The sequence below is a fragment of the Letharia lupina genome (genome assembly GCF_014066315.1).
Source record: "Letharia lupina isolate WasteWater1 chromosome Unknown contig_17, whole genome shotgun sequence".
NCBI lineage: Eukaryota > Fungi > Ascomycota > Lecanoromycetes > Lecanorales > Parmeliaceae > Letharia > Letharia lupina.
This window is the reverse complement of record NW_023502986.1, coordinates 916,044-941,449: the sequence shown is the minus strand read 5'-3', so window position 1 is coordinate 941,449 and position 25,406 is coordinate 916,044. Positions and strand designations below refer to the sequence as shown.

Sequence of the window (25,406 nt, the reverse complement as noted above, 5' to 3'; positions counted from 1 at the left end):
GTCTGACAGCTATTCTCTCTGTTCTACGAGTACTTAGGTGGTCTCAGAGGTTACTACCCCTCGTTTGTTTGTTTTGCATCGAAACTATAGCTACGACATCTTGCAGCTCTCTTTACGACCTTTCTTTCTCGTCTTTATCGTCATTTGATGATTGATGAGTGACTACCTCATGAGTGAATGGTCTTTATATTGTTTAGTGGAAGTATTAACAATAAGAACGGGGTCCGAGCCTCTTCAGCGGATCTATTGATGAGACATTTGTACGCTATAGTGAATGTACACCACCTACCAACGTGTTATTACTACATTCGGTCATGACCGCAGATTCCCAGCCGAATGATGCCTCACCTCAACGCATCGACCTCGCAGCCTCACGAATCCCACGAATGCCATTCTCCTCACCCATGGGCGAAGAAGTCCTCTCTCCTACCTCACCACCACAATCATCTCAAACACCGCCACAAGTTCGGAAAAAGGGACAACAAGCTGTAAACGGGCAAAGCAATACTACACTAAGTAACCAAAGATTCCCAATGGAGAGACCGACGAAGGGCGATGTGGGACGGAAGCAAGAGCGACAGGACAAATCTCGATTGCATGGATTGAACGTTGTTACAAGCTTCTCAAACACGCCGGGTTTCACCCAGAAAGCTGCTGATGGGAACGGAAAACAAGATCAGGGTCTAGGATTAAGGCGACAAGGAACCCAGGAAAGTACGGATAAGACTGGGAACCTTGGTCTTGAACATCAGCGGTCAGGCAGGCCTCTGAAACCTTCCGCCTCAAAGGGCCGCCTGGACGATCTGAAACGCGCGGCGAGCAAAGCATCAACACTTTCGCCATCAGACCGTGCCGTAATGATAGGGATCTCTGTGTCGCCTGAAGACCTGGCAGACCACGATATAAGTAATAATGCTAGTCCGGCAGAGCCCGAACACTTGGGTACTGGGCGATATACCATCAGTAGGCGGCCTTCTGTCACGCCGTCAATCATTGTGACGCCTGCGCAACGCAAACCACCTTGGTCTGATGAGTCGGATGAGCTGATACAACCGCCTCGACGGAGAGCGCGGGCAGCATCAAGCGTGTACTCTCAGGCGCAGCTGAATGGTGTGCGGTTTGTAGATTCGTCTATAGTGCCGCCTATACCGCCGCTACCGCCAGATTTACGGAGACCTAAAGCAGAGTTCAACCGGTCAAGTGGAAGACAATTACCTCCATCATCTTCGAGGATCGTCTCCACAAGTACAATCTTTGACGAGGAGCTCGATTCTGACATTGGAGGGAGACCTAGTATTGGAGAGTCTCAAGTAGGGATATTGACCAAACAGGCCAGCATGGATAGTATTGCCAGTATTGCCACAAGACATCGCTCTAGAGGGTGGTGGGACCATATCGTCACTCCCTTCTGGCCTCGGTCCCCTATGACTTTCAAGGGTTCTTCTCCACCAATACCGACTTTACCAAATGCTCGCCAGGCTACTGAGGCAAAACACGATCGAGACAGGCCCACCTCTCACAATGTCTCCCCTGAGACAGCAGAACATGAGGGTCTGAGAAGTGGTCATACGAGCTGGACAGACATGAGTCTGGATGCTGAATGGGAGAAGAGAGCTCCTGACCTTGACGACCAGCCTCATAAAGAACTACTAGTCTCGGAGCCGCCACGACAATTGCCAGCGACAGATACGCCCATTTCACCCGTCGAACATGAAGGCTTTGGAGCAGCGTCCGAATACTATGAGGCATGTTTGTACGATATGCACAGTCCAGAACCCTACTTTAAGTGCCAGAACCATACCTGCTTGCCGTCACAAGCAGACCCCACCGAGGCAGATGGTGGTCAGAGGAATGCTTCGGCAAGAGCAGCGGATGGAGATGCCGGTCCAAGAGAAGTCCTAGAACGGCTAAATACCGAACCATCACAATCGCTTGCTGTTCAACAAGCGCCTAGGAATCGATTTTCTGCAGCCTTCCGTGAGGCCGTTGCGCCAGAGTCAAGGCCAAAGCCAAGGCCCGTCAGTGAAGAAACCGAGATCGAAGATTTAGACACTACGCCTGATGTCGAAGAAGCCCACGCTGCGCCAGTCGTCCGTGCTCCTGAACCTGTACCGGCTGCTCAATCACTGCTGCCCGACAATGATCGTCAAAACACTAGAGAGATCGAGGAACCTACAGCACTACCACCATCAGAGCCTACTCCCCACCAACCTCCGGCTTATTCGCCGCCCAGACAGGAAAGACCACCCAGGCGATATGTTGCCGTGATGCCTCCTAATCATCAGCCGAATACGTTCGAGCAAACTGGTTTGCCAGCGCCCCCAACATCTGGCGCTCAAAGACAGATGCCTCGGGATACACTACCTATGGCGGAAACGTCCAGAGACAACGCTGAGTCTCAGCTAGCTGGCACCAGGAACATGCGCATTCGCAGTTATGAGAATCCTGAAACAAGCAGGCCTGAGACTACGCTTGCGGACCTCTATCCGCCACCGAGAGATGCTGGTAGGGCTCAGAGAGCCTGGGAGATTCGTGAGAAGGATACCCAAACGCCTCGAGAACACAATTCGAAAGTTCTTGCGGGTTTCGGTAAGTGCTTCGGTCGTGAGAAGAAACCAATGAGCAAGAAGAAGAAATGGACGCTCATTGCGCTAGCCATCGGGCTTTTGTTGATGGTGATTTTGATCATGGTTCTAGCTATGACTTTGACCCGGAAAGGTGGGCCAGGACAGACGGTGCCTGTACAGACAGCCTGGCTCAACATAACAGGGTACCCACCCATACCAACGGGCATATCAACTATAGTCCAACCCAAGCCTGTGTCAGAAATATCTGAGTGTGTCGTCCCGTCAACGATGTGGAGTTGTGATTTGCCAAAAGAGGAACAGCAGTCTTTTTCCACCGGTGCAGCTGACCAGCCAAACTTCAGGGTGGAGATAGTCTTCCAGAACGGAACGAATGGTATAGCGAACGCTTCCAGCGTCAATAGAAGATCGTACGGGAGCAACCATGGGAGATCTTATGGGCATATGGTCAATCCAGTCTCTGCTGGTAGCTTCGTCCGCGATCGATTATTGCAAGCTCGCAACGCCCTCAGCGGAAACTCGGACTCGCCATCTCCCCCACCTCCCAGTCAAGAAGACCAGACGTTCCTCGGCAACACCACAGACAACAATACGGTACCATTCGACGGCGAATACACACCATTCTTCATGAGCTTCTTGTCTTCATCCAAATTACCATCTCGCCTTCTAAAACGCCAAAGCAGCAGCAATACTGACAATGCCGCCGATCCCTTCCCCAACATTACGAACTCAATCCCACCCCCAGATACCAACGCCAATGGTACGGCAGCAGCAGCAGTACTTCTCCCATATCCTTCAGCTCAACCGCTTCGTCTCTACAACCGCGGGCAGTCCACCGAACACTACGGCTTCTATACCTACTTCTCCAAATCCGTCTTCCTCAAGTCCACCGCACCTATCGACGGCATCTCCAACAATACCAGCTCCGTTCCAGATGACGAAGATGGTGGTGCAGAAGAAGAAGCGGCTTCTGTACGCTGCACGTGGGCTCAGACTAGGTTTCTAGTACAGATTTGGACGAATAAAGGCTTTGTAGCTTCGTCCCAGGCCTCAGATACCAATTCCACCGTCTCCTCTAACAACTCAACCAATCTCACGGCTTCCTCCGCCAATGACTTCCAAGCCCCAGGCTCCTTCCCCTATCCTGTCACTATCACCCTAGACCGCCACGGCGGGGATATCGACTCTAAGATGATCTACTGTTATGGTATCGACGACGAAGAGAACCCTATCTCAAACCAGAAGAAGATTGAGCTTGAGGATCGATCCTTTGGAGGCACATTGGTCAACCCAACAACACTAGGACCGTTCGGGAATGTGAATGTGACACTGGCAGATGGCGGCCCTAGTGGGATTGATGGAGGTAGCGGAGGGTGTGAATGCCAGTGGAAGAATTTTGGGTGGGAGTGAGGAAATAAAGGGAGTTTGATGATTTTGACATGAAAACTGCCTCGGCATCATGGCAGTACACTCGAGCGGGCACGTTCATAGCCTCTCACAGTTGTCCAGCCCAAAATATACTCAAAGTCTTCTACGATCGTTGTGATCGCTTTTGGTGCTTAATGGTGCTCATGTTCCTCTCACTCACATGTCTTGGGCCAGCCAAAAACGTCAACTCTAGGTACCACGTCCATAACATCCGCCAATGTGCCTTTCACCGAGCCCCAGAAAAGACATCCATTTCCCACCCGTCCCCGAAGAGGCATCTCATCGACACCGGCAATACGTCGTCTTCCGCCTACGCATGATGCGAGAAAGTCTGCGCCCTCTTCCACTGAGCAGGACGCCAACGTGGACTTGATGGTGGAGTTGGAGCAGCTGACTGCTGGCCTCCCTGAGCTGAACCTGGGATTTTTGGTATCTTGCCGGCTTTGACGCCAAGCTCGACGCTCTTTCAAGGTTGCCGGTTTTGGGTAGGTACACTCACACTTGCGATAAAGCGCTCTTTGCGCACGACATCAGGAAAGACGCTTGATGATGGTTTCGGGGCGGATTTATAGAGAGGAGGAGTGTGTCTGTGGAATTAGATTTTTGCTGTCTCTCCAATGAACGCGATTAGGAAAAACCTTTGCGCCTAGAGGTTTGTCCAAATCATTGGGAAAAGGATACTCGCCCGCAATATAGTTTCGGTGGTTTAAAGTAGTGAATTGCGGTTGTGGCTATGGGACTTAGTCTCCTCGATCGTCAGCCTCTAAGGTACCTAGTCGTGTGAGTCACTGTTACAATATACGTTAGTACGGCAACAAGTACATAAGAAGCCGCATAATGACAGGAGGAGGCATCAAGCCGAAAGGGAAAGAAGAGAAAGAAAAGAAAGAAAACCCGAATCTCCCAGCCCAACATAGAGTAGAGTTACCATTACAGACATCATTCAAGCATCATCCGTCTCATCCAAGCGCAGCACCATGGCCTCCCATCCTCCACCCCCCAGAACCCCACACCGACAGATCCGCGCCTCGTACGACGAAGAGACCATCACGGTCTACCAGGCGTATTCCCAGGCCATCGCAGGCCCCGCGGTCCAAGGGCAGCGCCTCTCCGCCTCCCCGGCATTCTCGCACGCTCGCATGACGTGGATCAAGCCCAGCTGGGCGTGGATGATGTACCGATGCGGTTACTCGTACAAAGACCGAGGCCAAGAGCGCGTCCTGGCGATCCGTATGAAGCACGAGCATTTCATGCGGCTTCTGTCACAGGCTGTCGTGTGCCACGGGCAGACGTTGAGTGCTGAGGAAAGGGGTAAGGGAGTAAGGGTGCAGTGGGATCCGGAGCGTACGCCCAATTTGCATGTGCTGCCGTATCGGAGTATTCAGATTGGGATTGCGGGCAAGGTTAGTAAGGTTTGGGCGGAGGAGTGGATTGTGGGGATTGATGATGTGACTGAGAGGGCTAGGAGATTGAGGGAGGTGGTGGAGAAAGAAGGGGGAGTGAAGTTGGTGGAATTGGTGGAAGGGGGGTTGGTGCCTGAGGAGAGGGTGTATGACGTGCCGGAGGATTTGAGGAAGGTGTTGCAGATGGAGGAGTGATATGAGTGGACTTTTCTTGTTGATGTCACGAAATGGAGATTCCTGATTTGATTTCTAAATCCTGAAAAAGCTTCACTGTCCGACGCTATGAAACCGAAATGGCAAGGAAGTGATGGGTTGAGTGGGTATTAAAGACGTAATTGAACTGTGCAGTGAGAGGTGGCACCTGCAAAGGAAGCGCAGAGGCACCGGCACTTGTCAGCGCCTGGTTCGTGAGAGTATATCTCCTCTGCGTCTAGTCGGACTTTTCGTTGACGTATTTGGTGCTAGCTCCGGAGCCACGGTCGGTGGGTGCATCTGTCTCCTTGTCCGAGAAGTCCCAGCCGTTGAGGTAGCCGGTACCAGCGCTCAAGTATGTAGCAAATCCCAACCATCCCAGATATGGGGCAAGACCCCATGCAGCGACTGGATCGACCTTTGACCAGATGTAGGTTAGGTATCCCGTAACACCCGTCAAGGCGACGATATCCGCTGTAGCTTCGATGGGACGCTTAAGGCGGAAGAAGAGGGGCATCCAGATGAGATTGAGGCCAAGCTGGATGGTGAAGAGTGTTGCTCCTTGCTAAGAAAGGTCAAGTGTTAGCTCGCAGCTCCTCTTGGGATGGCAAAGGGAATCGTACTTTGGTCAATGCAACAACGTTTGGGTTCAGCGATGACATCCCAGTATCCCAAGCTCTGTATGCAGAGTATCCCATGAGCCCGTAAAGAGCCGTCCACATTGGACCGAAGACCTGGGGAGGAGGTCGGTATGGGGGCTGCTTCAACGCCATGTATGTATTCTGGCTTTCCTTGGCTGCAGTGGCATGAGCAAACAATGTAAACCACTAAAAGCATGCAACGTACGACTGACTATGAAGCCGATGCTGGTGCCCAATGCCATTGGTAGTAAGATTGACACCGCTGGTTGAGCAAACACTTCGCCAGGCAGGGTCAGAGAGGGAATGTAGGTCGTCATCTCTGACACATGTAGGGGAGGTTCTCGAATTTGTGATCGGTTTCTGTAGTCCAGTGAGTGTTTTAGTCTCTCATACTGAACATGAAGAAAAGCAAAGGGCTTGAAGAGTGATGGCAATCAGAATGGCTTGAAGAGTGAAGACTGCCAAAGACACTTGAAGAGTAATGGCAACCATAGAAGCCTGGATAAGGAAGAGGTTTCAAGATGCTTCAAGAATGAAGGCAGTCCAGAAGTGCTTGGAGAGTCAAAACACATCACTTACAGTAGGTAGGCAAGCAGTATTTGCGACACCCAACTTTCTCCACTTGACAACGCTCTGTCTTGATACTCAACGGATGTCAGGCAATGAGACACCTTTGTGCAATGTTGTATGCAAGAATATGGAGGTCTATAGAATGTGTATATGTCTTTCGCGTTGTACCTGACCGGCCCCACCTCGGTCAATATTCCCACTGCCAGCTAACCGCATTTGCTCTAGCGAAGTTTATCGGCTTTGTCGCCAAGAAGACGTCCAGCTTCGCAGCCCGCACCTGCCTTCTCTTTCATCAACATCCACCACCTATTCCAACGGGTGCCCTTCGCAAAGCATAGCAAAACGTGAGTAACTTGTCACGTCTACCAATTGCCATATATGGCTGTATCATATCCCCGTCACCTGCACCTCTTTCTCCATCTTCTCGTCGCTCAGAGATAGCATCCTCTTCTGCCCTCTTCTTCCTCCTCCGAGTGCAACACCCTTGGCTTCTCAAGTGGCTTATAGCTGCTGCTGCTGCTGCTTCTTCTCTGATATTTATTTTGATTCTTCGCACCCTTGATTGTTCACTTCTCCATTCATTGAACCTACTCTAACACGAGATCATGTCGGCAAACAGCTTCCTTCCCCACTCTTCACACCTCTATTCCCCAGCAATCACCTGAAATGTGGTGAAGCTTCCCGTGTGAAGCTCTTTTCAATTCATTCAACAACACCATTCACTCCATCATTCACTCTCCGGCGAACCGACTTCTTCAGTCATCGGGTCCTATTTAATCCCATGATCAGACCAAGGACTTGACCTACACAACACACACCACCATACATTAAATCATCCATACTTCATTTCTTCGTACATCGGTCCTCCATACTCTACATACATCCACATTACACTACTCCATCATCATGGATGGGTCTTTCGAAACAGCCTACGCTTCGCCTCCAGTGAAGACAGAGGAAAGATGGGGACGTGAAGACATGATGGGCGGCAGACAAGGCCCTAATGACAATTATCGGGGTCGGAGATCTCCTGGTAAGACTACAGATGCAGAGAACATGAACCCTTTACATTCTTATCATCGTGCTTTATCCTATTCTTCATCCCCTCTCTTTGCAGATAATACCAGTCCTCAAGAAGCGACATTGGTTCTCCAAAAGCGATCTTCTGCTCTCTCTGCAAAGCAATCAGGTTCTTGCATCATGAACGTCACTTATAATTCTTTCTCTGCAGGAATGCAAGATCGTCGCGGAGGAGGGGGGCATCGTGGCGGCCGAGGCCGGTCACGATCCCCTGTAATGATCGATAGGTATCAGCCCGGTGGGTCAGGCGGTCGTCTTCCACGAGACGACTTTTATGATCAATCGCGCGAGCACGCATCGCGCAATCGGGAAGACAATCGTCGTCGCGCCCCCTCGCCAACACCACTAATCGACCGCTACGTACCGGGTCAAATCCCGCAACCAATCGTTCGTGTCAATCCATTACCCAATCCTCTTTCACTGGATTTTCAAGTTGGTTTCAACTGGTTTGCAGAGTGGTGGCGTGTTGAGCAGTCAATCAAGGAAGACAAAGAGAGGCAGAAAGATGGTAGTCGACGACAGTCAGATCGAGGTATCAAGGGCGAACGCGAGTCGAGGGAAGATCGTGAGAAAGAGCGAGGGCAGATACAACTCGCCTACGACGCCTACAAAGAGGAGCTCCAAATCAAGATGGCACGGGCCTTCGTGCAACAGCACAAGAATGAAGAATGGTTCAAAGAGCGCTATCAGCCAGAGATACGGGATCCTTTCAAGCAACGCCTTACTGACTTCCGACGTGGTGCTCTGGGCCAATGGGAATTTGATATCGAAAACGGAGCCTTTGATGAATTTACTCTGGAAGGTATCTACAAAGCTGAGAGCGATGGTCTCGGTGGAGTCGTTGAAAAGGAAGAAGGCGAGACCGTTGCCGCTGCTGAAGTCCTGGGTGTTGGTGATCTAGTCCCCAGCCGAGGTGGAGACATTCGAGACGAGTCGGCTTTGCAGCCAGCTCTCTTAATTAAGACACTTGCTCCGATGGTCAGCCGCGAAAAGATCGAAGAATTCTGCAAGGAGCACCTCGGAGATGAAGGCGGAGGCTTCAAATGGCTCAGCTTGAGCGATCCGAACCCGTTGAAGAAATGCCACCGCATCGGATGGATAATGATACACCCCAACTCCGAACAGGAGGCTCCACCAGAGCGAGGAGATGGGCGTGACGAGGACAATGAAGGCGAGGTGGAAGGCATGGCTGATGAGCCAAAGCCCACTTTGAGCACTGCGGAAAAGGCTCTCGAAGCTATCAACGGCAAAACAATTCACGATGAGCCACGCGGAGATTTCACCTGTCACGTTGGCGTTCACGTGCCAACTAAAGAGCCCCGGAAGAAGGCCTTGTGGGACCTTTTCTCCGCACCTGAACGCATCAATCGAGATCTTGAGCTCGCCAAGCGCTTGGTATCCAAGTTCGATCAGGACTTCGGCTCTGAGGCAGACGGTGTGGCCAAGGTTGAACAGCGCGTCGAAGAACTCGGTAGTAAAGGTTTGCTACAATCCTCGGTTGCTGCGACCGCTAAAAAAGAGAAGAAGAGACAGCAGATACTTGGTATGGATGAAGATGAAATGGAAGACGGGGAAGAGGAGGAGGACGAAGAGGAAGAAGAAGGTTTCATTGACGAAGAGAACGACAGCGAAGAGCTTCTCGTTCAAAAGAAGACCCTCGATCTACTCGTCGAATACCTTCGTCGGGTATTCAACTTCTGTTTCTTCTGTGTCTTCGAAGCAGACTCTGTTCACGAACTCATCCGAAAATGTCCTGGTGGACATCTACGTCGCCCTAGAGCAAGTCTGAGCTCTGCAGCCAAGACTGCTGCGAAAGCGAGCGCTCAAGGACAGCCTTTTCCACTGAAGCGAAACCAGACGGAAGATGGCGTCGAAAACGGGAGCTCACCGGTAGTTGAGAAATTCAATAAGAACTACAAGAATGACCAGCAGTTGTCGAGAGCATTCAATTGGGTCAAAACCTTCGAGGAGAAGATTCTACAAATTCTCGAGCCAGAAAATGTGGACGTCAAGAAGCTCGGTGGGAAGCCACTTGAGGAAGGATTGGATGAAGAGCTAAAGAAATTCGTCAAGCAAGAAGACGAGTCCAAATTTAGATGCAAGGTACCAGAGTGCACTAAGCTCTTCAAAGGCGAAAGTTTTTGGCGCAAGCACGTTGAAAAGCGTCACCTCGAATGGTACGACAGCATCAAGACCGACGTGAGTTCCTTGTTCCTTGTTCCCTTGAGATAACTGCTGATTTGTCTCTCCTAGCTCAACCTTGTTAACACTTACGTCCTGGATCCCTCACACATCGCTCCCTCTCGTTCCGATGCGAACAGCAATGGTCACTTCCCCATGAACAACCATAATATTACTGCCGGCACTCCTCGTGGTTTCAACCTCTCCGCATCCATGCCATTAATGAATGGTTTTCCAGCAAATTTCCCACCGCAGAACTTCACTCCTTTCCCTAACTTTGGCAACCACACTGTTCAAGCGCCAAGCTGGCCAATGAACGCCCCAATGATCCCAACCAGTGACGAGGGACATCAGACGGGTCCGATGCGCCGAGGAGGTGGTCGCTTGGGTACGCGACCAGGACCGTACGATCGTCGGCAACCACCTAGATATGCCAACGATGGCCGCTTAACGCCAATGGCTAGCAACAATCCCATGAATAGACGTGGCGGTTTTGCCGGTGGAGCTGGCAAGTGGGGTGATGGTGGTGCCCAGACTGTGGGGCCACGAGAGGCAGTGCAAGGTAGGACTCTAAAAAAGTACGACGACTTAGATGCAGCGGAGGGTGGTGGAGGTGCTGAGCTCAATTATTGAGCTGCCCGCGTGTTATTCTGAAAGCTCTGAAGCTTGCGCTGGTCTTGCTCCTCGATTGGCTTGATAGAAGCAACTTCAGGTCTATTCACCTTAAAAAAGTTTTGCGGTTGTTGTGTTGAATGGTTAGCAATCTTTCGGCTTTCATGTTGCTTGCTTGCTTGCACGCCAATTGCTGTCTTGTTACTGGGTTCATAGATGGTTGTGGAGCGGCTTCGGTCTCTGAGATCCAGCATGCTGAGGTTTTAGAAGACATTGAGATCAAATACTGAGCGCGACATATTCATTGTGGTTGTGTCACTTTCTGTTCGTCAATCGCGTCGTTCATGCATCTGCATTTCCATCTTCCTTTACATGAGTCCTTGCTTAATTGCGTTTGCCCTATCCAACGTATTTCTAAGCCTGTGTCCGTCTTCTCGTTACTAGTTAGGCCATACGAGCCATACCCTTTTTTAAAGAGATTAAAAAGTCTCCTCCCTTCGACTCGCTTCCATTGAACGGATAAAAGTCCATGGGCTTTGCTTTCACGGAACAATCAGGCAGGGGTGTTTGTCTTTTTCCAAGAGCCTTTGACAGGTGTCTGAAACCTCGCGTACTTTTTAAGCTTTCTCGGCAAGATCTATACAACGAGATTCCTAACTAATCAGGGCAATGAAGGAGAATATCATGATCTGTGTAACACTGGTGTAGTTTTGTTCTCGAGGCGTAAACCCATTGTCATCCTGCAACTCCGAGAGTTGAATCCCTGGCCATCGGTATTCTCGGTATATGCAGGAATTCGCTGGCTTAAGGATAATGCCGCCATGTGTCTCCCTTGGCATACTTGTGTCACCAATCAGCATAACGTCCCCACTTGTGCATTCAGCTTTTCGTGTTCTTCTTCTTCTTCTTCGTTGTTCAGACCATGAACACCATGGCCACAAAGAACATCATTGTAAATGGTGCATCGAGAGGTACGCAAGTCCAGTCCCTTGATATCATCCATTATCTTCCACGTCGTCAAGACCCAGAGATCGAGCTACTAAAACTTCGGCCTTTTTCCACAGGCGTAGGCCATGCAATCGCCACAGATCTACTCTCGCCCGCTCTCTCATGCAACGTCCTCCTCGCTGCCCGCACCGTCAGCCTTCTCGAAGAACTTCAAGCCGCGTACCCCACCCAAGCGACCTAAGTCTCCGGAGACGCATGTTCCCTTACAACTGCAAAAAGCATCGTTTCCAAGGCAATCGGCAAAAAAGGCCGTCTTGAGGGTCTCGTCCTCAACCACGGCGCTCTAGGCCAAGTAGATAACACTTGAGAGACAAACATAGAAGAATGGGAGAGAGCATTTGCCGTGAACGTGACTGGCGCTTTACGGCTGATACAAGCTGCGTTACCCGAATTAAGAAAGAACAATGGCCGCATCATCTTTACATCCTCAGGCGCAGCTGTGGCTGGATATCCCACCCTCGGACCCTATGGCGCTACGAAATCCATCCCCAACCATCTTGCGCTTATTTTGTCAAAGGAAGAGCCAAATGTGACGACTGTAGCTGTCAGGCCGGGAACTGTGAATACAGGTCTGGTGAGGAAGCTGCTGGATGATGAGAGGGTGGTTGAAGACGTAAGGACACTGTGAAGGAAGGCGAAGGATGAGGGGACGATGGTTGAGCTGGGGGAACTGGGAAGGGTAATAGCGAGGCTGGTGTTGGGGGTGGGGGAGGAATTGAGTGGGAAGTTCGTTAGGTGAGGATGTCGGGAGGGATGCTGGTTTGGACGTTTACTGACAGTGTTAGATGGGATGACGAAAGGCTTGCTGAGTTCCGGGATCCGGTGATGCCAAGGGTGAGTGGGTGACTGATATTTATGAGCAATTCAGCCAGCAGCGCTCGTCTGCTACAAGCGATAAGAGAACGTGATGTGAATCCAACAGTTGAATATTGGACGGAGATAGATACCACCACGATCCACTCCTTTTCCAGACTGTTGTATCCTTCCCTCTGTGCCACCGCGAAACCCTCCTCTCAATGGTCGAGTAAGCGTCGTTGCAACTGCGCATCCGTCCGCTAGTGACGCACCTCGCTTTTGCATCTTATTGCGTTCTTGTTGCAAACCAACAAAAGTGGAAAGAGCACCCTCGAATCACCCAGAAGGGGCGTGTCTACAACCCCCTTCCCTCCTCTCCACCCACCATTCTGTGCATCCATCAATCGCACCATGCTTCGAGCGACACGAGTAGAGTACTCGACCGGCCTTCGAAACAGCTCACGCCGAATCATTCGAGCCACATCACATGATTCTCGCAGGTTTGGGGGGTATTGATGTTTGAGCCTCGGTACTTACTCCTGAGAAGAAGCGTTTGACGTCCTCGGTGCCCGACCTAAAGGAGCACGAGCGACAGTGCCGCGAGCGGTTGGAGACGGGCAGTCAGGAGCCCCAGCTCGTTCGTCTATTGCACAATTGAAGTCAGCTAAGTCTTGATACCTTTCTTGCGCTCTCAATCCATCGGATCGAATCCATGTAAACGCAGGTTGTCTACAGATTGAAAGTATGGGTCTGAAGCGTGCTTTATATCAATAAGAAAGAAGACTTCGTCTACTGTAATTGCTCAATGTCGTCTCGCCTATACACCACTTATTTTCTGCTAAAATAGTTGCAGATCTTCGTTTTGATGCACAACCAATGTTTATGGGTTATTAGCTTGTGCAGACTGGCTATATGCTGTCGTCGACTCCTCCCCAACACGTCCTCAACTGCAACGACGGATCCAAACCCAAATCATCTATCGGAACAATACGTTCCACCACCATCACCTCCCTAGGCATTGAAAACCTCGCGCCATGTGTGACAAGGTCTTTTCATTCTCGTAGAACAGCACATTCTCCGTGCACTTTTCCAACACGCCCATTCAAGTCCGTTAGTTCCTTTTTTTAGCAACAAAGATACAGTCCAGCTCTAGGGTGAGCTTCGTCTCGACGGAATAATATATATACCAACCGGGCTGCTGTGGACCTCCAGGATTAAGGCATAGACTTCCTAATACACGAATTGGAATTATATACGCTGGACCTATGGTATTTTGGATCGTTATAGGGTTCGATATCCGCCACACAGTGTATCCGAAATGCTGCTAAGATTAAGTAGCTGGAATTATAGAGATAACACCCTCACGCACACTCAGTTGCAGGTTCACCAGTAGCGCCCTGACCTTCTCGTCCAGCAGCTCACTTAACTCATATTCTCGATTTCCATAACTGTCCTGGTTGCGTGGTTTAATACGAGAAATCTCATCTTCGATTTGCTTCAACAGTTCTTTGCCGTGCTGTGAGGTGATCTCGTAGTTCTCAATATCGAACATAGTGATACAGCACTGTTGCGGACCACAAATCTGGTCTTCTAACATATCAAATGTCAGTACGTAGGAAGTTCTCAGGTGACAGGGGGTGACTTACTTTTTGGGGCTTCTGCAGAGAATTACGTGCGGAATAACGAGCAAAATTGAATACTTAGCTTTAGAAGCGAAGATTACCCGAGCTTAGTCATCACCGTCCGTACCTTAATTTCGCCGCCTTCGGTTCCCGGTAGTAGGCGGAGGACACTAACCTGAATGGGCTTAGCTAGCTTGGCAATGGCTCTCCTCACGGTTATTGCTACCGCCCTGCAGTTTAACTGGTATTAATACACGTCGGTATTGTCACGCCACATCTTTGTTGTTGTATGTTTCAGAAAGAGAGGCGATATATTCCTCCACCAAAGGCAGTCGGTCGACGGCCGTGGAATCTATATCGACTCGAACCAATTTTTCGGGCCAAGGTATTCATGGTAATACATACGGGTTTCGGAGTGTTTAATTCGTGACTTTGGATGTTAATTGGGCTGGTACGTATCATTCTACGCTTCTACTTCCTCTCTCTCTGTCTTCGCCCGAGCGCTCTCATCTTCTCTCACACATATGTGAAAGACTGATTCTTCCTCGCTCCTGGCCCACAGTCTACAGTTGCAGCTCACCTGCAGACGGGTGTGGAGAGACGATATGAAGCCAATCCATCTGGCCGCCGGATGGAACTATGTCTCCTGTTAGTATCATTCCGATACCTACAATATTGCCTGGGGAAATTTTGTTCCAATCACAAATGTCCGTTCTAGCCTACGTTAGACAAAGATTGTCAAGGTCTGGACGCGAGCATGGCGAGGGGGCACTGCCTTGATGGGGTGGCTGTTTGGGGCACCATGTAGTCATTTTTTTCTGGATCAAGATGTACAGCGAATTGAAATCCCTAGATCTATTGTTATGTGGAAGAGCTTATTGCTGCACAAATGCTCAACAACTGCCGTATCACTTCCTCACCCGCGTAAGCCCGCTATCGGTGTACGTATCTTAGGCGGTTGGGAAGGGGCACACCGGAAGGCGAAGGATATGTATACCCGGTTGCCTTTAGCTACATCGTAGAAGCCTATTTGGAAAGTAGTGGTGGTCATGGCAATCTGGTATCTATCTACATGACTCGTCAAAAACTGTGTATGCTATGCTCGTTCATTAAGCAGCGCGTCCGAAGAGCTACTATGTACCACAGCCAAGCAAGCTCTCGCTATCACCACTATGCCTTCAACGCCTGTCGTTGTGTCGTAACACATCTCAATCCGCAAGCACCATCCTAAGCATAGCGAGGAACCCCTCCCTCATTCCCACCAGCTCGGTGACATCCGGCTTCACCGGCTCCCCAGCCGTTCTCCTCAGCCTATCAGCTTGCTTCGCTCTCCGTTTCCGCTCACCGGCAATTGGGTCAGCGTCATCCTGTTCGTCTTCTTCGTCTTCGTCACTGTCGTCGTCGTCCTGCATATCTGCCAAATCGGCCTCGTTGAGACCGAAGTCACTGCTGCGGAAAGTGGCCGAACCAGGCGGCGTGGGACCGCCGTTGGGAGAGGAGGTGGAGTCAACGGCCATTTTTTGTCGGGTTTTGTCTTGGTGCCATTTCTTGCGCTCTTCTTGCCATTTGATGAGAGCGTTGATTTCGGCGATGGCACTTTGTTTGTTGATGTTGCCTACGTCGACAGCACCTTGGAATAGGGCGTTCATATCTAATTTCCCTCCTTTGGGGCCGTGGCGGAGGAACTCGAGGATACCTTCAAGCCAGCCCATCAGTTGGGTAAACAAGCCGTTATCGTGGATGTGTACTTCGTGAACGAATTTGTAGAAATTATCTTGATGGCGAGCGCAGAGATCGATGAAGGATTGGACTGTTTGGTTTGGATCGGCCGAGACGTCTTGACGCTGAGCGGTGGTGAGGACGGAGAACATGTCATCGGCGAAGGAAGCGAAGTCAGTGACAGAGCTGTAGACATTGGCGGATTTGTAGACACGGACGAGGGGTTCGTAGAAGATAGTGAAGAGATCGCGGAAGAGGTGGAGGGTGACAGGTTCTTCGATCACCGAGAGCATTTGGGCTTTGTCGCGCTGCCGAGTGTACATCTTTAGGAGCTGTTTGAGGTAGGCGAACAGTTGGGCGCCTTGTTTCATCTCCTCGTCGATCTGTGGATGGTCAGTCGGTTTCTTTGGTCATCTGCACGGGCTGCTCACGTTGTCTATGGCGTTATTCCAAGCAACAAAAGCATTGAAAACCTTCCCAATCTGCTGAGGCGTCAAATCCGGAGCGAACTTCTCGGAGCGTAATATGGCCACTATTAAATCGATATCGTCAGCGACAGCTTCGCTTCGTATTTCGTTCTTCGTATCTTCATCCGCGTTACAAAAGCGTTTCAGCTTCTCACAAAGTATCGGGTCGTTGATTTTGAGGATCAGGGAGTCGATTGATTTTTGAAATGACTTGATGCCGTCGTTGAGGGCCAGGCCAAAAATTCGTTGCGCAAGAGATCGTGTACCGAAGGGCTGTGCGAGGAAAAGGTCGAGAACACCGCTCATCACTGCTGCTGGGTTGGCAAATCGTATTACTTGCTTCAATGCAGCATAGGGTATCATAGAATGTATGCGTTTGGCTTGCGCCAAGACTTCTGGAGAATTATCCTCAGCGAGGAAGATATGATAGATTGTTGCGGCAACCCTGGAAAAGAGTCAGTGTACAAATGGAAAGGGTGCTATCCCAGTTGATTACTTACTCTATTCGCAGCCATTCAGCAAATTTCTGGTATTCCACGCTCAGATCGGCAATCTTTTCTTTATCTTTGATCTCCTTGAACAACTTGGTGAGTCCATCTGCAATTTCTGTCAGTCATCTCTCTGAACAAAGGCTCGTACACAAACATACTGCGCTCGACAATGTCCCGCCTGAATCTCTCCATGTAAATATCTAAGTCCCGGGCACGCTCTCTGGCAATCTCGTAAAAGCGTTTCTGTTCTTCAATCCGTTTCTCGTCCATCGTTTTCCGTTTTTCAATATCAATCATCTCTTCTTCATTAAGTTTGACAGTATGACCCGTAAGGAACTCCTGCATTGCCTTTGACTCGGCTATCTGCGGGTTCTGGAGAAACGTCCGCAAGAAGGCTCTCAGGGAGACTCGTTGATCCTCTCGATATAAAACAACCTTCTCTCTAGTGAAATCGCTAGAAGCTCTTGGTGAACGGGACTGGGCTGATGTAGAGCGAGAATGTCCCCTCCCCATCAGGTGGAGAAAAGAGCTACTCTCATCTGGACCGGCTGCTTGGGTGTTTTGGGTAGATACCGATGAGACTGATGAAGCATCGTCATCGCCACCAGCGCCGAGGAACGTTGACGTTGTGTGGCTTTTGTTCTTTCGAGGTAATGGAGCTAGAACTTTGCCCGGAAGTTCGGTTCGCAGATGCTTATGCAACTTTGAAAATTCTCCGTATCTTCGGCCTACGTAGATATCTGGTTTGCCGGCTTGTTTGACTCGTATCAGAAACTCCTAGATTCTGTCAACACACTCCTCAAGTGCAGTGTGGTCTGTGGCTCTCATTACCGCATGCTGATGATATCGCACTGTCCGCTTCACAGACGTTGTCCTCACACCAGCTACGTTCACATCCCAGCCATTGATCGAGTTGCCTTCAGGCGCATTCACTAACAAGCCTTGTTCATTGGCGCCCCGGTCCACCACTTCAAGCTCTGAGAACCGTATACGTTCCTCATAGCCAGACGCTGTAGGTATACCGGACACCATCATCAATTCCACCAGCTTTTGTGCCTTTATTGCAAGCTTCCTCCTCTTAGTTTCTTCCAGTCTATCCTCGCTAGACGAGATGTGTTTGCCAGCAAAGCTTTCGAGAAATACTTGGAGTTTGTCTTGCCAGAACTCCTTCTCTCTGGCCTGATCAAGGAATGGGAAGTTCCGGACATGGTGAACAAAAATGTACCGGAGTAAGGGTAGATCTGAGTCGACTGGGGCGACCTCTCCGAATTCTGATCTGAAAGGCGCTCCGAAGCGCTGGAGAGCGGTCGTGGAAGCTAGCTCTGATATCTCATACACCACCTGTCCCGATATCAATTCTCTCTTGAGATAATGCTCTTGTTTTCCTGTAAGAGTCTGCCCCGGCGGCGGTTCTGAATCCTTAGATTTCAAATTTGCTTCATTCTTGGGTCTGGAAGGTAGGGGTAGATTATTCTGGCGCTGACTGACATGATTGGGACCGACGTTCAGATCCTGTATGGTCCCATCGAGGCTTTTCATCCTGGCAGATGCCATTCTAACAATGCTGACGATTATTTCCGCGCCCGGTGGGTCGAAAGGATAGTGGTATATGAAAGCCTGAACAGAACTCTAGAACTTAGAGAGTCTGTATGGGAAAAGAAAAGTGTCACAGTGCTCAGCGATGATTTACTTTGATCCATCAACGTACTCTACGTTAACGGGAATTCGTCATGATTCCCTGGGAGCCGGGGGCTGGCTTGGCTGATGTTTTAAAAGCGCCCAAGGGTCCGGGGTCCGGGTCATCATAACGTAGGGCTAAGCTCCCGCCGCTACCGGCAGCTCTAGGGGCATTTCTCGCGTCAGAGGGTCTCGCCCCGAAGCTTTATTTACAAATAATATGTCGTTGTCTTATGGCTTCCAAGTCTGATAGGAATCTATTGTCAAGGCCGAGTGACTATGTCACAATACCATGTCCTTGAAGCCTAGCACGGCCAACCTCAAAAGCTCAATGTTACTGCCCAAAAGACACCATGGCAGGAGGAAATATCAAGGTGGTCGTTCGGGGTAAGCAGGCCTCCAAATGGATTGAGGATGTGCTGACCAAACACAGTACGGCCCTTCAACGGCAGGGAAGTGGACCGGCGTTCAAAATGTGTTGTCAGAATGGATGGCAACCAAACAATACTTGTGCCTCCACCAGAAGCCGAAGAACGCATGCGAAAGGGAGGCAAGGGAAGTGACGGGCAGAAAACATTTGCATTCGATCGAAGCTACTGGAGTTTCGATCGCAACGACAAGAGTTTCGCTGGACAGGACAGCCTCTACAATGACCTTGGAATCCCTCTCCTTGACAATGCTGTGAGTTTCCTGTTACGAGTGACTGTCTCACCAAGTTCAGACTATACTGTGTGCTTCTGAGCTGACCGTTTAAATTCCAAGTTTCAAGGATACAACAACTGCATCTTCGCCTATGGCCAGACGGGATCTGGGAAGTCTTACAGCATGATGGGATATGGAGAAGAAGCTGGAGTCATACCCAAAATCTGTCGGAACATGTTTGAAAGAATTGCGGAAATACAGAAAGACAAGAATCTCACATGTACCGTTGAGGTCTCATATCTAGAAATCTACAATGAGCGGGTTCGAGATCTACTCAACCCTACCACTAAAGGCAATCTCAAGGTCCGAGAGCATCAATCTACCGGGCCCTACGTGGAGGATCTTGCAAAACTAGCTGTCAGATCTTTCCAGGAAATTGAGCATCTGATGGATGAGGGAAACAAAGCGCGAACAGTGGCTGCCACAAGCATGAACGAGACGTCAAGTCGATCTCATGCAGTCTTCACCTTGACTGTAACCCAGAAGAGGCATGATGTAGAGACGCGGATGGACACTGAGAAAGTAGCCAAGATCAGCCTCGTGGACCTTGCAGGTTCTGAGCGAGCGACCTCGACAGGCGCAACAGGAGCTCGGCTAAAAGAAGGTGCGGAGATTAATCGTTCGTTGTCGACTCTTGGACGCGTCATTGCGGCGTTAGCAGACCTATCTATGGGCAAGAAGAAGAACATGTCCATTGTACCGTATAGAGACTCGGTCCTGACTTGGCTGTTGAAGGACTCGCTGGGAGGGAATAGCATGACAGCTATGATTGCTGCGATCTCTCCAGCAGACATCAATTTCGAAGAGACTTTGAGCACCCTAAGATATGCTGACTCGGCTAAGCGTATCAAGAATCACGCTGTGGTCAATGAAGATCCGAACGCTCGCATGATAAGAGAATTGAAAGAAGAATTAGCACAGTTGAGATCCAAATTAGGAAGTGGTGCCACTTCTGGCGGTATCGCTGAAGAACAATATGCTCCAGATACGCCGTTGGATCAGCAGATTGTCTCCATCACCCAAGCTGATGGAACAATAAAACGTGTGTCAAAGGCTGATATTGTGGAGCAGCTCAACCAGTCTGAGAAGCTGTACGAAGATCTAAATCAGACCTGGGAAGAGAAGCTGGAAAAGACTGAGCTGATACACAAAGAACGAGAAGCTGCTCTTGAAGAACTCGGTATCTGTATCGAGAAAGGATTCGTCGGAGTCTCAACGCCTAGGAGGATGCCTCATCTTGTAAATCTCAGCGACGATCCACTTCTCGCAGAATGTCTGGTGTACAACATCAAGCCAGGGACCACAGCTGTAGGCAACGTCGAAGACCCAGGCACGACTTCGGAGATTCGCTTGAACGGGTCCAAGATCATGAAAGATCACTGCACGTTCGAAAACGTTGACGGGCTTGTCACGTTGGTGCCGCGAGATGGTGCTGCAATCATGGTAAATGGACTTCGTGTAGATAAGCCATCAAGACTCCGGAGTGGAAATCGGGTCATCCTAGGAGACTTCCACATCTTCCGCTTCAACCATCCACAGGAAGCTAGAGCAGAGCGCAAAGAGCAAAGTCTTCTCAGGCATTCTGTTACCACAAGCCAACTCGGTTCTCCTGTGCCAAGGCCATCACACAGTCGAAGCGAAAGCAGATTTGACGTTGAAAGTGATATCGAGGGAAATAGGCCAGAGTCTCCAATGCCTTCAAGAAGCGGGCGAGACTCAGACTGGTCTTACGCGCGCCGTGAGGCCGCGGGCGCTATCCTAGGGGCTGATCAGAAGATCACACATCTGACTGACGACGAGCTGGATGCCTTGTTCGACGATGTGCAACGTGCTCGAGCCGTTCGCAAAGGTCGTCCCGAATCTCGTCTGTTCGGGCCAGAAGATGAAGACTCTGAATCAGTCAGCTCATACCCAATCAGGGAAAAGTATATGTCAAATGGCACGCTCGACAATTTCTCTCTTGATACCGCTCTTACGCTGCCGAGCACTCCTCAGCAAAGCGGTGTAGAATCAGCTGAGTCAGACGACGACAGACTAGAAATGATCAGAGGCGACATGCGAAACCAGCTTGATAAGCAGAAAGAAGAGTTTGAAGAAAAGCTTAGAGTAGCTCAAACCTCTACGACCCAGAATGTCGAAGATTTGAGAGCCGAGAAGGAACGCATGGAACATGCTCTCGAAGCTGCAAAAGAAGATTACAGACGTCAGCTCGAGCAGCAGAAAGAGACATTTGCCCGAGAATTGCGAGAGGCTTCAAGTTCTCCTTCACCAAGAAGGCCACGAGTAACCCAAAATGGATTTACTGAGCTACCGGAGGAGGAGAAGGCCATCGTCAGAAACCATCTAGCACGGTGGCGGCAAGTTGGGCACGTGCGCCTCGCGGAGGCGATTCTTCGACATGCAGCGACCTTGAAGGAAGCACAAATCATGAGCCAAGTAATGGACAAGAGTGTCGTCTTCCAATTTACCATCGTTGGGGAAGGACAGTATGTATGTTCCTCCTATGACCTAGTATTGAGCGGGATCTCTGGCGACGAGGATCCTGCGCTGGAAGCCGCCATGAAACCTTGCGTCGCCGTGCGAGTGATCGATTACAAAAATGCTGTTATTCATCTTTGGTCTTTGGAGAAGTTGGAGCAACGCGTCCGGACCATGAGGCAAATGCACCAGTATCTTGACAGGCCAGACTACCTGCAACATTTCCGGCTCGAGAATCCCTTCATCGAAAATTGTCTGCCTCAATTCTCTCTTATTGGAGAGGCCAACGTGCCCTTGACCGCCGTTTTCGAAGCTCGAGTTCAAGATTATGCCATCGAAGTCTATTCGACCTACACACTCGAAGCGATCGGCAGGATCAAGCTGTCACTAGAGCCGTCTGCGGCACAAGCCCCTCCAAAGATGCTCAAGTTCAACGTTGTGATGCATGAGATGGTAGGCTTCGCAGAGCGGGAAGGCACCAAGCTTCATAGCCAGATGTTCATACCAGGGATTAGTGAAGAGGGAGGTGCGACGGCTACGCAGATGATCCAAGATTTTGACGAAGACCCCATTCGCTTCGAAAGCGTTCACAGCATGAGTGTACCACGGAGCGCTCCTCCTAGCGCAACTCTACGTGTAGCCATACATGCAAAGGTGACTCCCATGCACCTAGACAGGCTTTTGAGCTGGGATGAGATCCGGGAGACAGGTCAGGACGTCTCGCTAAATGGCCATGCTCAAACAGCGAGATTACCTGAATCCGAATACTGGATGCAAGAAGAGCACGATGTGTACGCCAAGATCAAGATTTTGGAGTTATCTGAGACGGGCGAATACCTCCCGGTGGAAATCGAGCAGCACAGTAATCTGGGTCCGGGAATGTATCAACTGCATCAAGGCTTGCAAAGACGGATCATGATCAATCTAACGTGCTCCTCAAGCGAGTCATTGCAGTGGACAGAAGTGAAGTCACTACGTGTAGGGAGCTTGCAAGTCATCAACCAGGACTTTTCTATCCTCGGTCGAAGCGACTCAAGTCGTCAGCTCCCGCTAAAGCTCGTCAAAGAACCAGCCGTTGTAGAAGATGCGAACGGTATCAAGGAGTTCACATTGACCGGGCAGTGGGACTCGAATGGCTCTTCGCTCCTCGATCGACCTACCGCAGATAGACACATGGTGCAAATGTCAATTTCGGTCGATGTAACATCCTCGCGAGTCCACCAGCCTATGACCTTCACACTGGAAGAGAACCTACAAGTTCGGCCTCGATCATGGCTTCGACCCCAGTCAATGTTCAAACAATTATGGAAAACTACCAGGATCATACACTATACGGCTGGTATTTTCTCCGTTTCCATCAGACCAGCCTCGGCCAAGCGTGCCTCGGACATTTGGAGAATGGATAGCCAGCAGACCTACGTCAAAGGAGAGGAAGACCTCACTAATTGGAAGCCGAGAGGAGTCGGTCTTCTCCACGACTATATCCGGTCACGAAAAAGCAGACGACAAATCGCAGAAGTCGAAGCCACAAAGGTCCTTCTGCGTCGCCATCGAAGTCCCGTTCCCTCCTCGCCAACCTCCACTGAGCTTTCTCCCGCCCAAAAGAGTCTCCTCGAAAAGTGCCTCGATCTTTGGACCTTGACTTCGAAAAAGCCCCCATCCCTCACACTGTCTCCAGCCGACCCCTCCGGCTCCTCTGCTCCAGGTCAGGCTCAATCTCAGCCCAGACATGATCCTCCAGCTCTGACAGCGACCATCCACCACCACCCCAAAAACCCTCTCCTCCTTAAATCCTCCTTCCTGCTCACCCCCAACCCCACCTCCCATGCGTGGACACGCCACTTCGCTGAGCTCCGTCCGCCGTATCTACATCTCTACGCCGTGCCTTCAGGCAACGAAACCGCTACCATAAATTTAAGGAATGCCAGAATCGATGTTGATCCACCGGTTCAGCGCTTATTGAACGAAGAGGAAGGGACAAGAGGAGGGCAGGGCAGGAAGAATGTCTGGGCTGTGTACGCGAAGGGCGGAAGCTGGCTATTTGCGGCGAGAAGTGAAGAGGAGAAGGGACGGTGGGTCCTAGCTGTCGATGAAGGATTTATCGATGAGCCGTGAAATGAGTGGTGCAAGGACTTTCATTTTTTGGAAAGGTGTTTTGCATTTACGATGATACCCCCAGATTAACCCTCTTTTCGTTCCATGTGTTCATAGAGAATAGAGGACACTTATCAGAGATGCTGGAAACCCTTTTGGTTTCCGTCGATTTTAGGCATCAAGCCGGTATAATTTGCCGCTCATGACCGTGCTTCTTTAGGAGAAAAGTTAAAGGCGCAAAGACTCCTCGCTGGTGCTGCTATTGCTGGACTTTCAGAGATTAATACCGTTACGGTAGTCACTTTTTCCAGCACATTGTCTGGCGGGCACGATTGTGAAATGTAGAAAGGAGCCAATAGCAGGCAAATTACAAAACTGAAAGACCAAGACCGACATGTGCTCGAGTGTCAACAAGCTTGACAGTTTTCCAGCGGATGATGCCAAAAACATACGACGCAGTACTACGGAGAATAGTATTCTACCTTTCACGGAGTACCTCATACAAGAAAATCGAACAAAGCAGGCCTGCTCCCCTGGTTCCCCATGTTCTCACACGGCCATACTTTCCCGATTCAATTCCCAGAGACCTTTAGACGGTTAGTGGGTATGCAGAGGGCGTCCTTTGTCTTTGTGGGGCTCAGACCAAAGGAGGCCGATTGAAATTGCTCCTCCACTGCTGGGTCAAGGTGTATCCAAGTAATGCCTGGTCTTACCACTCCTATCATAGAAAGCCTGGCGCAAGGCCGGAAATACCTACCGTATCTACATGTCCCCCGTCATTCGTGGTTCGAGAGTTTCTCATATGGAGATAGATCGTTGACCCTCCTCAGCCTTTGATAGTAAAACCGAAACGCATGCCGATACCTTGCATGAAGGATGCGACCCAATCTGGCTGGTTCGGGCAACGTCATGCGCGATTCCCAATCATACCCTACGTGATTCCTAAACATACGTGATATCCGACCATACCTGCGTCCATTGTGTGGCTCAGATCCCCAGATCCCTTGGCGGCCGTATATAAGTAGATAAATGTACGAGTACTCCGACTCCAACATCTGATTCTCACCCCGGACTCGAAAGCTAAGGATCCGCTCCTCCTCCAACTCCCATTACCCAAGCACAAGACAACCTTCCCTGAACATGACCACTTCAAACTACTCAATCTACGCCATCCCCGCCTTCTACATCCTCGCCCTCGTCCCGCAGTTCTACAGCACCCTACTCATAAACCGCGCGACAAACGGCCGGTTCGACAACGTCAACCCGCGCGGCGCCTCGTTCGCGGAAACATGCAAGAAGAGCCTTGACAAAGCTACCTTGGGCCGCTCTGAGCGAGCCAGAGCCGCCCATACTAATGCGCTGGAGAACTTGCCTCTATTTGCGTCGGCGGTCATCTGTGCCAACATGGCGGGGTTGGAGAAGGGAATGGTCAATTCGGTGAGGATACTTCTTTACCCACGTTGCTATTTGAAGTCGTTACCACTCTCGGAGACGTACTATGGCATGATACTCGTTTCTGTCCTTATCATACTCTCTTCGTCGTGCATCAGCCTGCTTGCAATAGGCAGTGACGCTGACTTGAAGAACTTGAAGATGTGTGGGGCATTCCTAGGATTGAGGGTTGTTTATACATATGTGTATATTGGCGTCGAGAGTCCAAA

At 50.3% G+C, this 25,406-nt stretch overlaps 9 protein-coding genes across 9 annotated transcripts; 6 read left to right on the top strand and 3 right to left on the bottom strand.

The window, feature by feature from the left end:
- Positions 1-314: 314 nt before the first annotated feature.
- HO133_003381 (uncharacterized protein) lies at positions 315-3,995 on the top strand (the record flags this gene model as incomplete). The annotated part of the gene is made up of 1 exon (XM_037294303.1): positions 315-3,995. The coding sequence occupies one exon, from the start codon at positions 315-317 to the stop codon at positions 3,993-3,995; it is 3,681 nt and encodes a 1,226-aa protein (XP_037149684.1).
- Positions 3,996-4,990: 995 nt separating this feature from the next.
- On the top strand, positions 4,991-5,611 carry HO133_003380 (uncharacterized protein; the record flags this gene model as incomplete). Its single annotated transcript, XM_037294302.1, has 1 exon — positions 4,991-5,611. One exon carries the CDS (start codon positions 4,991-4,993, stop codon positions 5,609-5,611), a length of 621 nt encoding a protein of 206 aa, XP_037149683.1.
- A 235-nt stretch (positions 5,612-5,846) lies between these two features.
- On the bottom strand, positions 5,847-6,491 carry HO133_003379 (uncharacterized protein; the record flags this gene model as incomplete). The annotated part of the gene is made up of 3 exons (XM_037294301.1): positions 5,847-6,173; positions 6,232-6,404; positions 6,455-6,491. 3 exons carry the CDS (start codon positions 6,489-6,491, stop codon positions 5,847-5,849), a joined length of 537 nt encoding a protein of 178 aa, XP_037149682.1.
- Positions 6,492-7,725: 1,234 nt separating this feature from the next.
- Positions 7,726-10,713, top strand: HO133_003378 (uncharacterized protein; the record flags this gene model as incomplete). Its single annotated transcript, XM_037294300.1, has 3 exons — positions 7,726-7,852; positions 8,051-10,098; positions 10,153-10,713. The coding sequence occupies 3 exons, from the start codon at positions 7,726-7,728 to the stop codon at positions 10,711-10,713; spliced, it is 2,736 nt and encodes a 911-aa protein (XP_037149681.1).
- Positions 10,714-11,623: 910 nt separating this feature from the next.
- HO133_003377 (uncharacterized protein) lies at positions 11,624-12,328 on the top strand (the record flags this gene model as incomplete). Its single annotated transcript, XM_037294299.1, has 2 exons — positions 11,624-11,663; positions 12,021-12,328. The coding sequence occupies 2 exons, from the start codon at positions 11,624-11,626 to the stop codon at positions 12,326-12,328; spliced, it is 348 nt and encodes a 115-aa protein (XP_037149680.1).
- A 1,497-nt stretch (positions 12,329-13,825) lies between these two features.
- HO133_003376 (uncharacterized protein) lies at positions 13,826-14,394 on the bottom strand (the record flags this gene model as incomplete). Its single annotated transcript, XM_037294298.1, has 3 exons — positions 13,826-14,059; positions 14,245-14,347; positions 14,372-14,394. 3 exons carry the CDS (start codon positions 14,392-14,394, stop codon positions 13,826-13,828), a joined length of 360 nt encoding a protein of 119 aa, XP_037149679.1.
- Positions 14,395-15,325: 931 nt separating this feature from the next.
- HO133_003375 (uncharacterized protein) lies at positions 15,326-18,348 on the bottom strand (the record flags this gene model as incomplete). Its single annotated transcript, XM_037294297.1, has 5 exons — positions 15,326-16,219; positions 16,268-16,748; positions 16,804-16,900; positions 16,953-17,571; positions 17,626-18,348. The coding sequence occupies 5 exons, from the start codon at positions 18,346-18,348 to the stop codon at positions 15,326-15,328; spliced, it is 2,814 nt and encodes a 937-aa protein (XP_037149678.1).
- Positions 18,349-18,824: 476 nt separating this feature from the next.
- On the top strand, positions 18,825-23,766 carry HO133_003374 (uncharacterized protein; the record flags this gene model as incomplete). Its single annotated transcript, XM_037294296.1, has 3 exons — positions 18,825-18,858; positions 18,905-19,152; positions 19,234-23,766. The coding sequence occupies 3 exons, from the start codon at positions 18,825-18,827 to the stop codon at positions 23,764-23,766; spliced, it is 4,815 nt and encodes a 1,604-aa protein (XP_037149677.1).
- A 1,119-nt stretch (positions 23,767-24,885) lies between these two features.
- On the top strand, positions 24,886-25,363 carry HO133_003373 (uncharacterized protein; the record flags this gene model as incomplete). The annotated part of the gene is made up of 2 exons (XM_037294295.1): positions 24,886-25,182; positions 25,358-25,363. 2 exons carry the CDS (start codon positions 24,886-24,888, stop codon positions 25,361-25,363), a joined length of 303 nt encoding a protein of 100 aa, XP_037149676.1.
- Between the last annotated feature and the right edge of the window lie 43 nt (positions 25,364-25,406).